Raw genomic sequence first — 15,154 nt, 5'->3', positions numbered from 1 at the left:
ATAAGAAGCAAATAGAATACATGAAGCAGATGCAAAGAGATATGCAGGACATCAAAAATTCCATTGAAAGCTATAAAAACCACCTCAATTAAAGTGAAGAGAGAATTTCAGACCTCAAAGAAAAGATTGCAGCTAGTCAACAAGAAAGGAAAGATCTTTTTAAAATAACAAAAAATCAAGAAATAACAATTCAACAACTGCAAGATGATGCAAAGAAAAACAAAATAAGATTGATATGTATAATAAAAAGGAAAGGAACAGCATACAGGATGTCAAGAGGATATTTACAGAAGTAATAGATATAAATTTTACAAACATGAGATTGGAAAGCAACAGAAAGATCAGTGAAGCATATAGAACTTGAAATAGTCATAAGCAAAATAAAACTACACCCAGATATATAATAATCACCTTCTGAGAAATCCAACGTAAGAATAGAGTATTGAAAGCTGGCAGAGAGAAAAAATAGATCACTTATAAAGGAAAACCTATCAGAATCACTGCAGACTTCTCAGCAAAAACAGTAAAGTCAAGATGAGCATGCAGTGAAGTATTCCAGATCCCAAAGGAAAATGATTTCCAACATAGACTGATGTACCCAGCAAAAATGTCTTTCAAAATCGATGGAGAAATAAGATACTTCCATGACAGAGAACAGCTGAAGAATTTCATGATCACCAAGCCAACCCTGCAAAGAATATTTAAAGACAGTTTACATACACTTAGGGAAAAAACCATAAGCAAATCAGACAATTAAACAGAAGAGAAAGATGAAGCTGTAGCATCAGAAAGATAAAGATACCATGTCAACAATAAACCAACAAATAACAGTCATACCCATTAGTGTAAATGGTCTCAATGTACCAATTAAAAGAAACAGACTGGCAGAATGGATCAAGAAACAAAATCAAAACATATGTTGTCTACAAGAAACAAATCTAAACCAAAAGGATACTAACAGACTTAAAGTCAAAGGATGAAAACAATACTTCATGCAACAGGAACCAAAAAAGTGGGAGTAGCAGTTCTGTTTGCAGACAATGTGAACATCAAACCAATAATGTTCAGAAAAGATGAAGAAGGTCACTCCATACTGGTTAGAGGAAAACTTCAAGAGGAAGAAATAATAATCTAGAACATATATGCAACAAACTCCAGAGCACCCAGTTATATAAAAGAAGGATTAACAGAAAAGAAAAATCAATCTACCAGTAACACAATTATAACTGGAGACCTTAACACACCATTGACATCAAGGGACAGATCAACCAGACAGAAAATCAGCAAAGAAATAACAGAAATGAATCACATCTGCAAACAAAGCTACTAGATAGACACATACAGAGTGTTCTAGTCAACAACGTCAGAATACACATTCTTCTCAGCAATACATGGGTCATTATCTAAAATAGACCACATATTAGCTCACAAAACCTATTTAAATAAATACGTTGAGTTGAAGATTTGAATATCCCTTGCATGTTATCGGAACATAGTGCTATGAAATTAGAAATTAATGAGAAAAGATATGGCAAAAATCACACAAACACATGGAAACTGAATAACACACTCTTGATCAATCATTGGATCACAGGGGAAATTAAAGAAGAAATTAAACAATACCTACAAGCAAACAAACATACAAATAAAACTTACTGGAATCTGTGGGACACAATGAAAGCCATTCTCAGAGAAAAATTTGTTGCACTGAGTTCCCACATCAGCAAAACAGAATGAATACAAATAAATAACCTGATGGTACACCTCAAACATCTAGAAAAAGAAGAGAAAGTCAAGCCCAAAGCCAAAAGAAGAGAGGAAATTATAAAAATCAGAGCAGAAATTAATGCAATAGAGACAAGGAAACAATCCCAAGAATCAAAGAGTTGGTTCTTTGAAAGAATAAATAAAATTGATAATCCCCTAGGCAAGCTTATTTAAAAAGGGAAGGAAAAGCTCAAACTCATGCAAGAAGAAATGAAAAAGGCAAAATCACTACAGATTCTATAGAAATACAGAGGATCATCAACACCTATTTCAAAAACCTCTACTCTCATAGGTTTGATAACACAGAAGAAATAGACAGATTCCTAGAAATATGTGAAGTACCAAAATTAGGTCAAGAAGATATAAAACTGCTGAACAACCCAATTTCTATTTATGAAATTGGAAATGTAATTAAGCCTTTACCTACAAAAAAGAGCCCAGGCCCAGACGAATTTTTTGCAGAATTCTGCAATAAAATTACAAAGAAGATTTAATGCTGACACACCTCAAACTCTTCAAAGAAATTGAAAGGGAAGCAATCCTTCCTAAGTCATTCCTATAAGCAAATATTACTCTAGTTCCAAAACCGGAAAAAGACCCAACTAAAAAAGAGAATGACAGACCAACCTCCCTAATGAATACAGATGTAAAAATCCTCAATAAATTACTGGCAAATAGAATGCAGCAAATCATCAAGAAGATTATATACCATGACCAAGTGGGATTTCATCCAGGCATGCAGGGATGATCCAACATATGTAAATCAATAAATGTAGTCCACTGTATCAATAAAGCCAAAAGTAAGAATCACATGATCATTTCTATAGATGCAGAAAAACCCTTTGATAATGTCCAACATTCTTTTATGATAAGAACTTTACAGAAATTTGGAATAGATGGTCTTTACCTCAATATAATAAAGGCCGTCTAAGACAAACCAACGGATAGTATCATACTAAATGGCCAAAAACTGAAGGCCTTTACTTTAAAATCAGGTACAACATAAGGATGTCCCTTATCGCTGCTCTGATTTTGTATAGTACTGGAAATACTAGCCAGACCAATTAGACAAAAGAGAGAAATAAAAGGACTAAAGACAGGAAAAGAAGAAATTAAATCATCATTGTTTGCAGAAGACATTGTACTCTATACAAAAGATCCCCAAAACTCCAATGAAAGACTCTTAGATATAATAAATAAATTCAGTAATGTAGCTGGATACAAAATCAATACTCAAAAATTAATGCCATTACTATACCCAAACCACAAAATCACTGACAGAGAAATAAGAGGAGCAATACTCTTCACACTAGCAACCAAAAAATGAAATATTTTGGAATTACTCTCACGGAAGTAGTGAATGACCTATACAGGGAAAAGTATAATACACTGAAAAAAGAAATTGAAGACAATCTCAGAAAATGGAAACACGTCCCTTGCTCATGGATAGGAAGAATAAATATTGTGAAAATGGCCGTTCTCCCAAACTGTTATACAGATTCCGTGCAATCCCAAAGAAAATACCATCAACAAACCTTATAGATCTCAAGAAATCAATCCTAAAATTCATCTGGAGCAAGAAAAGACCTAGAATACCAAAGACAGTTCTAAGCAGAAAAGGCAAGGCAGGAGGCATCAAAATCCCTGACTGCAAGTTATACTACAAAGCAACTGTAGCAAAATCAACATGGTACTGGAATCAAAACAGAGCCGAAGATCAGTGGAATAGATTAGTAGATACAACCACAACTACAAACACACTCAACCACCTTATCTTTGATAAAGGGGCTAAACATGTTTACTGGAAGAACAACAGTCTCTTTAATAAAACATGTTGGAAAAACTGGCTCTTCATATGCTGAAAGCGAAAACTAAACCCATTGCCTATCACTATGTACTAAGCTAAAATCTAAATAGATCAAAGATCTGAATATTAAAACAGAAATACTAAATGTATTGGAAGACAAATTGGGTAAAAACCTTGAAGATGTAGAATAGGAAGAGAATTTATGAACTGAATTCAAACCACACGGGAAATACTTCCCAGAATCAATAACTGGGATCACATCTTATTAAGAAGTTTCTGCGTATCAAAACCAATCCCCAGCATAGTAAAAAGAAAACCAACAAACTGGGAAAAAACCTTAGTGAACTGTCCCTCAGACAAAGGACTTCTGTCTAAAACATATAAAGGATTAAAAAATCAGACCCCCAAAATTCAAAGATCCAACCCAAAAATAGGCATCTGAGATGAATACACAATTCTAAGATGAAGAAATACAAATGGCAAATACATATATGAAAAATGTTCATCATCATTAGTCATTAGAGAAATGCGAATTAAAACAACACTGAGATTCCATCTCATTCCTGAAAGAATTGCCAGGATCAAGAAACCCACCAACAACAAATGCTGGAGAGGCTGTGGGGAAAAAGGAACTCTCCTGCACTATTGGTGGGAGTGTAGACTGGTGCAACCACTGTGGAGATCAGTCTAGAGATTTCTCAAAAAGTGGGATTGGAAGTCTCATTTGTTCCAGCTATTCGACTTCTAGGCATCTTCCCAGAAGAACTTAAGACACCATTCCACACTGATATACGTGCACCCATTATTATACCAGCACAATTTGTAATAGCCAGATCTTGGAAACAACCATTAAGTGTCCTTCTACTGTGGAATGGATAAAATTGTTATGGTATTATAATACAATGGAGTACTATTCAGCTATAAAGAAGGATCACACTGAGATATTTATAAATAAATGGACACAGCTTGAGTCCATACTCATAAGTGAAATAAATCAAACTCACATGTATGAATACGAAATTTTCCCTAGTGTAAGAAATGATTTAAATACATAAAAGTATGTAATAATTATGATTCCTCATTATATGACTTTGAAGCTTTCTAAAGTTTTTACTCATTAATTGGAATGGTTTTATTCTGGGCTGTTTGATATTATTGTCTGTGATGATATGAACAGTTATTTTGAAGAAAACATCATAATAGAGTGTGCTGATTTAATATCATTTTGTTTTGAAGTCCCATCAAACTATTGTTCTTTTTTCTTCATTGCTTTTATCTTGTTGTATGCTATTGGATTTTATTAAATGTGATAGTATGAACAAAAAATTTATAGCCAAAGAGATAATATAGAAACCATTGTTCATTTTCTGTTAGCCTGTTCTAAAAACCTAATAATACTTTCATCCTCTTGAATGGTTTCACACTGTCTTGATATGTTTGATGCTATAGCATATGAAGTTATACTTGGGTATTTCATGGAGACACTATGGTAACTACTGTTAGGTCGGGTTGTCTTGTGGTGAAACACTATGTTGCTGAAATTGTTCTGCTTTTACCTGTATTGTTATGTTGTTTTGCCCTGTTTTATCTCAATCTCCTCCTTTTTTAAATTTATTCTTTTATTATTTTTTAATTAAGGGAAAAATTTTAAAAAATTAACAGCATATATTATAGTAACTTTTTTGATTTCCTATTAACTCTAATTGAAGCCCTGTATTGCTCTCACCATCTTGTTTTGACTGATTTTACTCTATTCTGTTTTGTTTGATATTGTCAATTTTGAGGGTATAGGCAACTACATTGAAGGCAAAAAGATCTACTATGATGCCCATTCTGGTTTGACTATTATCTTCTTTTGAATTCCTGTAATGTCTCCAATTTGGGGGTTTTATTGGTTTTGTTCTGTACAGTTTTGTTCAATTTTATTATTCTTGATGATATTGGTGATTCTTTTTAAGGTATGAAGAGGCATTATGGTAACCATTGTTGATTCCCTTGTATTCTGTTTTTACATCATGTACTATGTCCATCCTTTGTTTTGACTGACTGCTTTGTTTTGTCACATTTGGTTTTATTGTCTTCCAAAACAAGTGATGGGAACTGTGGGAGTAATAAAACCCAAAATGTGTAACTGTTGTTGTAAAAAAGAGAGGAAAAGGAATTGCTCTGAGGGACACATCTGCAAGTGTGTTTGGGTGTGTATTATGGATGACCATTTTACTAAGTTTGTGTTGGATCACTGAAAACAACTGTTTGCAGTCTCACTGAATGTCCAGTTTGTATGCTTAATTTTGTAGCTTGATCAAGTATTTCTAGGATGGCAATATGTGATCTATTGACTGGTGATTTCTTAATGTTTACTTTTTTTGGGGGGGAGTTCTGTTTTACTTGTACCCTTTTACTGTTTTGTTTAATTTTCTTTAAATAAAAAAAGAAAGAAAACATTTTGTACAATATGCCAAACCAGTAGAACATTCACAAGACTTCATTACCTCTTTATAAATCTTTTTCAGTATTTCAGAAAAATGAAATGCTTTCTAACCTCTACCTCACACTATATGAAGAAGTACCCCAAGGATATTTATGTTCACAAGAATTAAAATTAATTATGCAAGATACAGGTTTGAATACAATTGTTTCAAACAGAAAGTTACAAATTGTATCAGAGTACTCTTTACAACATATGAAGAAATAGTTTACTTTCTAGCCTCAAGGAATCATCAGTATATTAAAATTGATTTAAAAATTCCCCAATATAATAGACAAATTATGGAAGAAAATGATTCTGCAATTAAACAATCAAAAAAATTTGGAGCAAATAAGAAAATTTCCATGTGAGTGATACTCAAAGAATGGCATGAATTAAAAAACATCCAAAGAAAGTGAGAACTCAAAGTCTAAACTGTAAAACTTGAAGAATGTTACAAGCCCTGATAAGCCTCTGAATAAAAATGGTATTTCTGATATTTCAAAACTTCAGAACCCTATTGTGAGAAGACATTCCACTCTCTTAAAACATGTTTCAACTAAGGTAAATACTACAGTGAATACCCTGAAAAATGCCTGTGAATGTATCAGTCAGCTCCAAGAAAATTATATTGCTCCAGATGAACTCCAGTACATTTTACCTTAATTAGGTATTACTTTATTAGATAAAGACTTACATAAGATTATGACAGACTGAGAGTAGGGAGAGAACATGGCAGATAGATAGCAGCAGCTATGCAGGCTCTCTGCAAGACCCAGCTTAGAATCCAGGAATGGTGCAGAGTGAGGAATCCTAACCAAGAGGAGATATACCCTGCTGACCCAAGAACGAACTGGGCTGAGAAATACCAACTGGGAATGCAATCCTGGTGCTGTAACAGGAACAGATAAAGCCTGAGTGTGGAAGCTGGAGCTCGCACCATTGGAAGCCGTGATTTGGGTTTCCTGCTGCCACTGCTGCATCTGAATTGGCTCAACAGGGAAAGAGACACGCGAAAGCTCTGAGAACAGGAATCAGTGAATGGAGTTAAGAGCTGGGCAGGTGGGGAGCCGTGCATCGACCTCCGGTGAGTGAGGGAAACTGGGACTCTCCCACAGTCTAGGAGGCGCCAACAGAGGGCTTTCTGGGACCGGGCAGACTTGCTGGAACAGGGCGCTGTAGTGACTTCAGTCACATATCCCCCTCTCAAGCGGGATTGCTGAGCAGTGCCTAACCTACATGACACTGCTGGCTGAGACCCAGTAGGCTAGGACAACCCAGGTCCCAGCGCCTGAAGGGGCACCCTAGTGGTGAAGCCTAAGGTAGGTTGACCTGAAGGGGTGGGCCCCGCATAGACTGACCAGTCTGTAACTCCCAGGTGTGCTGCAGTGGGCAGGAACACCTAGCCAGCACAATTCAATCAGACTGTGGCCAACAGGGAAGGAAGCTGGGCCTCTTATATATGCTTGCATATATAAGGAACAAATAATATGGGAAGAGGGAGCAACAAGAAAGGCTCCTCGGCCCCCAATCATGAGAAACAGGCAATAGCAGACACACCACCAATCGACATAAAAGCCTATCTCCAGAGCCTCATAGACGAGTCCAGGAATGAAGTTATTAATGACCTGAAGCAAGACATAAGCAGAATAGTCAGAGAAATGTTAAGCACCACTCAAGAAAAAGCAGATGGTGGAATGGAAGAACAGAAAAAGAGGGGAGAATTATTTGATGGAGAAAATAGAGAACACGTAGAATACGTGAAGCAGGTTCAAAGAGATTACCAGAAAACTAAAGACTCTATCAAAAACTGACATAACAACTTGAAAGAAACTAAGGACATATTATCTGAACTGGAGGGCAGATTTGTAATATGGGAGCATGAAATGAAAAACTTCTTAAAAATAACAAAAAAAAAAAAAAAAAACCAAACAGCAACAATACAAAAACTAGAAGATGATAAGAGCATCTATAACTTAAAAATTAAGAACATAAGAGAAGAAGTGGTGACACAAACAAATGGACTACAAAAGCTATTCACAGAAATAATCCAAGAGAATTTCCCTAATTTAGCAAACGGTAAAGATACTCAGATATATGAGGCATACAGGACTCCAGCCACCTACAACCCAAAAAGAGCTACACCCAGGCATATAATAATCAAAATTCCAGAAATCCAATATAAGAACAGAATATTAAAAGCTGTCAGAGATAAGAAACAGATCACTTACAAGGGGACACCCATTAGAATTACAGCAGACTTCTCGGCACAAACCATCAAATCACCAAGAGTGTGGGGGGAAATAATTCAAGCTTTGAAAGATAACAACCTCCAGCCAAGATTGAGATATCCTGCACAACTATCCCTGGAAATTGATGGAAAAACAAGGTACTTCCAGGATAAAGAGGAACTAGGGGAATATGCAACCACCAATTCAACTCTACAGAGAATACGGCAGGATATTCTAAAAAAGAAAAATACGAAGAATCCAGAAATAGTGGCAGAGAGGCCACAATTAATGGAGCAGAAAACAAAATGAAGAAAACAAACTGACAACTAATGACAGAAAAAGAGCTCAAGAGAAATGAGGCAGAGAAGATTGGATGATAGGAACAGCTATTTTGGAGAAAACAACATCATAAATAGGTAGTGCTGATTTGGTATCATCTTTATTTTGAAGTCCAATCAAGCTTTTGTTCTTCTGTCTCCATAGGCCTTAACATGTTGTATCTTTTTGGATTTTATTATATGTGATAGTATAAACAAAAATTTTTATAGACAAGGAGATTATACAGAAACCATAGTTCATTATATGTTAGTTGATTCTAAATACTCTGTAATACTGTCATTCTCTTGAATGGTTATACATTGTTTTGATATATTTGATGCTACAGTATACGAAGTTATACTCAAAGATCTCAAGGAAAGAGACAATATGGTAATTACTTTTATGTCGGGATTGTCTTGTGGTGAAACACTATTTTGCTGAAATGGTTATGTTTTGATCTGCACTGTTCAGTTGTTATGCCCTCTTTTATCTCAATCTCCATTTTATTATTTACTTTTTTACTTTTATCCTTTTAATTAAAGGAAAAATAAATTTTAAAAAAGCAGAATATATTATAGTAACCCACTTTGATATCCTATTAACTTGATTTGAAGCCCTGTATTGCTCTCACCATCTTGTTTTGACTGATGTTCCTCTATTCTACTTTCCTTGATAGTACCAGGTTCAAAAGTTTAGGCAACAGCTATGAAGATAGTGGGATTCATTATGACGCCCATACTGGTTGACTATTATCTACTTTTGAAGACCTGTAATGTCTCCAATGTTTTTGTTTTGTTGGTTTTGTTCTTTACTGTTTTGTTCAATTTTATTATAACTGATGATATAAGCAATTCTTAAGATAGCAAGAGGCATTATGGTAACCATTGTTGATCACCTTGTATTATGTTTTTACATTATCTATTATGTCCACCCTTTTGATTTAACTGACTCTGTTCTGTTATGTGACATTTGGTTTTACTCTCTTGCAAAAAAAAACCAATAAGAACTGTGGGAGTAATAAAACCCAAAATGTGTAATAGTCATTGTACAAAAGAGAGGAAAAGAAAGTGCTCTAAATGGTATAACTGCATGTATATCTAAGTGTATAAGATAGACAATGATATTACTGAGTTTTGTTGGATCATTGAACAGAACTGTTTGCATTGTCACTGTTTGAAGGTCCACTTTATATGCTTTAATCTTGTAACTTGAACAAATATTTCTAAGATGACAATATGTAATCCATTAACTAGTGATTTCCTACAGTTTATTTCTTTTTTCTGAAATTCTGTATAACTTGTACCCTTTTTCTGCTTTTTTTCCCTTTTTCTCCTTAAATTAAAAAAAGATTATGACAGACTACTAGAAATTAAAATGGAATGGTGAATTTAAGTGACTTTATGATTGTTCTCTGCAAACTGCAAAGTTTTTCAGAGTACACAATGTAGACAAATATCAAAGCCATGATAAAATTCAAGATGAAAATTTTGAGATTTGAGGATCTAAATAATGTATTCAAAATTTTGGAATTTATCTTTCTAAACTAGAACTTGAAATGATCATAGAGTTGACTGAAGCTGATGAAACACAAAAAGTAAATTTTAAAGAAATTGTTAGTACCATGATGAGCAACACAGAATGCTTCTCTGAAAAATTACTCTTGTCTGATGCTATTGAAACCTCTCTAATATCATTAGGGGGCAGAGAAGTGTTTCTGATCTGTGAAACACTCTGTCTGATCTGAATAATTTAAAAAAGGTAAGTTCCTTACTGCATTGAAATTAGAACAGTTGTTGAAAGTGACAAAGTACAGTTTGAAGAATTTTAAAAGTTATTAAGAATGTGTGTGATAACTTCAGACCAGGAGAATTACCTGAGATTGTCTTGGCCCTTCATTCACTTGAAGACAACATGATAGCTGGGAAGAATTTGGAAGATTTTCCAAAGAATGTTGGGATTAATCACCAAAAGAAGTCATAAAATATTATTCAATCAAATTTTATTTCTGAATATGAAATAGTGAATGTTAAAAGCTGTATGAAGGCTTTGAGGAACACCCAGAAGTTTCCCAATTTTATTGCACTGAATGAGGCTATCAACACCAATAAGTTGGATTATATGAAAGAATGTTATCAGTTTGATAAAGAAATACATTCAGATGTACTTGAAAATACTGACAGACATTTTATTATTGATACTCTTAAAATAATAAAGGAAGACTACTTTGTTGAAGGAAAAAGAGGTGGTCAGATCCTGAAAGAAAAGCAAAGGCTGATAGCCCATATGCAGAGGACAACACTGAAAAGGAGATTTCAACTAAAGAGATCTTCATAATAAAAACAAAGATTTGCACCACAATCTGCATGCCTTAACACAAAAATGGAAACATGAGAAAACATTTCAACAAAATGACTCTAAATTTTCCAACTCTTCCAAATCTGACTTGTGGGATTCTCAGTGGGAGAAAACCAAAAGCCATATACTTGAATTACTTAAATTATATCAAGAGTAATACTGTAAAAACAGTTCAATAAGGCATTTGGAAATTTCACAAAAGATATAAGTAAAAGAATATTAGGTCAAATAAACCAAAATTCCAGTAAGCCTAGAAGACAATAATAAGAAGCTAGCAGAGCCAAACAAAATGATACAAAACATGAATAACCAGTATTTAAAGAATTAGAATCCATAAATATGCTCCAAGAAAAAATTCAAGAGATTAAAAATTCCATTGAAAGTATGGGCAGCAGAACTGACCATATGAGAACAGAGTCTCAGTGACAAGATTGTTTTCAGTGACCATTAATGAAAGATATTTTAAAAACAAGAGAACATGAAAATAGATATACCACATCCTAGAAGTCTAATGTAAGATTAGCTGGGATTGGTGAAAAATCAGAAGACAACAAAAATGGCATAAAAACCTGTTTATAGAACCAATAACAGAAAACTTTCCAAATAAGAGAAAATGATATAATTTACAGATAAATGAGGGATATAGAATCCCAAATAGCAATAATTAGAAAAGTACAACACAACATGTCATGATTAAAAGTCTAATACAAGATCAGAATTTTAAAGGCTATTACTGAAAAGCAGTAAATTACTTATAAAGGTACACCCATTAAATTACAGACTTCTCAATACAAACCTGCAAAGCCAAAAGAACATGGAATGAAGTGCTTCAAGCTCTAAGAGAAAATGATTACTAGCCCAGGATGATATATCTTGCCAAACTATCTTTCAAAATTCATGGATAATATAATATTTTCAACATAAAGTGTACCTTAAAAATTCTTGACCAACAAACCAGCTCTCAAAAAAATTCTCAAGGATATTCTAGAAAGAGCTATGCTTCTTGGTATCTTCCAAAAGAATTAAAAGCATCGTACTGTGTGTGGTAATATACACACAGTCATGTTTATAGCAACACAGTTTGTAAGAGCTAAATCTTGGAAACAACCCAAATGCACATCAACAAATTAAAGGATGAAAAAGATGTGGATTTTTTTGAGACAGGGTCTTGCTTTGTTGTTCATGCTGGCCTTGAACTCACTATATAACCCAGACTGACCTCAAACTCATGGCAGTACTCCTACCTCAGCCTCTGGAGTGCTGGGATTACAAGCACGTACCACCACACTCAGCTAAAATGTAGCATTTTTATATAATGGAGGACTACTCAGCCAGAAAGGAGGATAAACTTAAGAGTATTATAGCTAAATATATGGATCTTAATACAATATTCTTAAGTGAAATACATCAGAGACACATGTATAAATATCAAATTGTCTCTTTGATGTGAGAAATTGAAAGTGTAAATAAGAATCAAAATGTATAATAGATATGGTGAAATGGAGAAATAGTATTTAAAGGGAAACAGGAACAAGGAAAGAAGGAGGGGAAAGGAAGGGAGGGACAAGAAAAAATGAGAAAAGAAGAATAAAATGGAAACAAAGCTTTGTAAATAAGGAGAGGATGATAAGGTGTAGAGAGAAAAGAGGAATGGGGAAAAAGAATCAAGACAAGTCATACACAAAGATACATAAATATAATACTAATCTCTGTTCATCGAAAAGAATAGTTTTTGTTTTCTTTGTCTGATTGGTCATTTTTATACCAAAATCTTGTAATCCAAACTACTTTCAAGATAACAATATGCAATATATTAACTAGTGTCATTTTCCTATTTTTTTGAATTTTGTATCATTTTATCCTTTTTGTTTTGTTTTTAAAATAAAAATTTCACACAGAAAAGATACATCATATACATGTACAAATTCCCTATGATGAATATGGTCTTATGCATATCTAAATTGTACTGATAAGCTTAATAAAAAGAATTAGAAATCATAAAATGAAATCAAGTAGAGATACAAAATATAAAAAAATCAGTAGAAAGTAAGGGTAGCTGATCTCACCATGGTGCGGACAAAGTGTCTAAACTTTAAAAGAAATTGGGTTAAATAAACAGAAGTTCCATGATATCATAAAAATGATGAGATACCATGCACGCTGGATCCAACAAATGCTACATGACTAAAAAGGCCTCAGAATTTTGTGAAAAATTTTTTAAAAGCTCGAAGATTATAAGTATCTTATTTGTTGAAATCATAGCAGAAAAAAATCCAAATTTAGGCAAAATAAGTTAATATTCATGTACAGATGCACATAAGAACCCCAAATAACCATGCTAAAAAGGAACCTCTCCCTAGCACATTATATTCAAAATTTCACAAATTAAATAAAAAGATAGAATGCTAAAATTTTTTTAAAGAAAAGACCAAAAATTTACAAATGCAATCCTACCAGTATGAATTGCTTTCTCAGCATAAATCGTAAAGTCCAAGAGAGCTTGAAACAAAGATTATATATATATATATATATATATATATATATATATTCTATTTTTTATTTTTTTAGTGATAGATTTTTACGAAAGCACTAAAAAACTGGTATATACAGCAAACATAAATATCAATTTAAAACAATATTCAGTGAAATAAAATTTTAAGAACTCAAATCACATTTTAAGAATTAAAAATGTAGCATCTTAAATAAGTTTATTAGAACTTTGAAGCAAACTACTGTTCATATTATTCATTTGTGTATCAATTATCTTCTAGATGATTAAAATAAAACCTGAAAAACCAACTTAGCAGTTAACTTCTAGAAAAATTAGGCTAAATTCCAAAAATTAATTTGTTTATATTACTGCTTTGGGTCCCATTTGAAGTTTCTATTTATAATTACAGAAAAGTCACTTAAATTTGGCTGAGTATATGCCAAAATATGTTTTCTGTTTACTACTTTCTATTATTTACATTATACCATACTTTGGTTTGGCTTCCAGACCATTTTATGGGTCTATTTTTAAAGACAGTCATTAAAACAACATTAAAAGCATGGTAGTTAACAGGTTAAAAAATAGATTTCTAGTTTATATAACTAGTACAATTTCTGCACTTTACATCTGACAAATAGCATGAATATAAGTTTATACTGTAATAATTTCACTTTCACTGAAAATTTAATTGAAGGTGAGGTTACAGCCCAGCAGAGGAACACTTCTATAGGGGCACACATACCAAATATTCTGTTTACATGCTTCTGGCAGACTGTGATGTTGCATTAAATTCAAAATTAAAGCCAGATGTGGAAGCACACTCCTGTAACCCCAGAACTCAGGAGGCTGAGGCAGGAGGATCATTGCAAGTTTGAGACCAGCCTGAGATACAATGTGAGCCCAAGGCCAACCTGAGATTCATAGAGAGACTATCTCAAAAATATTTTTTAAAAAGTTAAGTTATATTCATCCAATTTCTCATGAGATCATCTGAGCACTCCACACATGCTCCATTACCAGCATCACACTCTAAGTTTTCATTAACAATGCAAGTCAACCATGGCTTTAAGTCAATTACCCCAAAAAGCTATATGGTTTCCAAATCACTTCCTTGACATTAACTGAAAGATGAAAACATAGGTAACAGGACTTCAAGCTAAGGACTGATTAAAGTTTGCAAAGTTTTAATAAAGTAGCTAATTTTCTAATAATCATATAAGAAATAAAGCCTCATTTCTTCAAAACTTAAATGAGAACTTTTGATCATAAACTGAAGCATCAGTTAAAATGCTACTCATTTTTTTAAAACTTAGAAATCCATACTAATCATGCTATTATTGGTTAGTCAATTTGTTTAATAATATAGATTAAACATATAGGCAAATTGTGTGAGTAATCTCCCTTGCATTTTCCTTTCTCTTCTATATCCTACAAAGTTATCTTTCAAAATTGATCAACAAACAAAGACTTTCATGGCATATAAATACATGAACACAAACCAGCATAGCAGAAATATATAAGGTAATCCTAAGCAGAGAAAAAGCAGCCACCAGCACCAAAGATCCCTAGTGACGGTATACATCTACTTGGGAGAGTAGTTTTAAGAAGAGGAAAAAATAAGACTACTAGCAAAATAAACTAATAAGAGGATTCAGTAAATATATCTTACAATGAAATCTGCCAATGCCAATGCTTTTTACTTCCAAATTAAAGGACAC

General features: G+C 33.4%; 1 protein-coding gene across 1 annotated transcript in view; it reads left to right on the top strand.

Annotated features, from left to right (window-relative positions):
- Efcab13 (EF-hand calcium binding domain 13) overlaps positions 1-10,924 on the top strand; it is a 64,432-nt gene extending 53,508 nt beyond the window's left edge. The window contains 7 exon segments of the mRNA XM_013153672.1: positions 6,009-6,195; positions 6,454-6,760; positions 9,939-10,096; positions 10,099-10,269; positions 10,272-10,359; positions 10,361-10,413; positions 10,416-10,924. Of these exon segments, the coding sequence (XP_013009126.1) occupies positions 6,009-6,195; positions 6,454-6,760; positions 9,939-10,096; positions 10,099-10,269; positions 10,272-10,359; positions 10,361-10,413; positions 10,416-10,924 (1,473 nt within the window).
- The last annotated feature ends 4,230 nt before the right edge of the window (positions 10,925-15,154 follow it).

This window comes from Cavia porcellus, unplaced genomic scaffold (genome assembly GCF_034190915.1).
Source record: "Cavia porcellus strain 051 isolate PalLab524CR breed Dunkin Hartley unplaced genomic scaffold, mCavPor4.1 scaffold_3, whole genome shotgun sequence".
In the NCBI taxonomy this organism is placed as follows: domain Eukaryota; kingdom Metazoa; phylum Chordata; class Mammalia; order Rodentia; family Caviidae; genus Cavia; species Cavia porcellus.
This window is presented reverse-complemented; position numbering and strand designations above follow the sequence as displayed.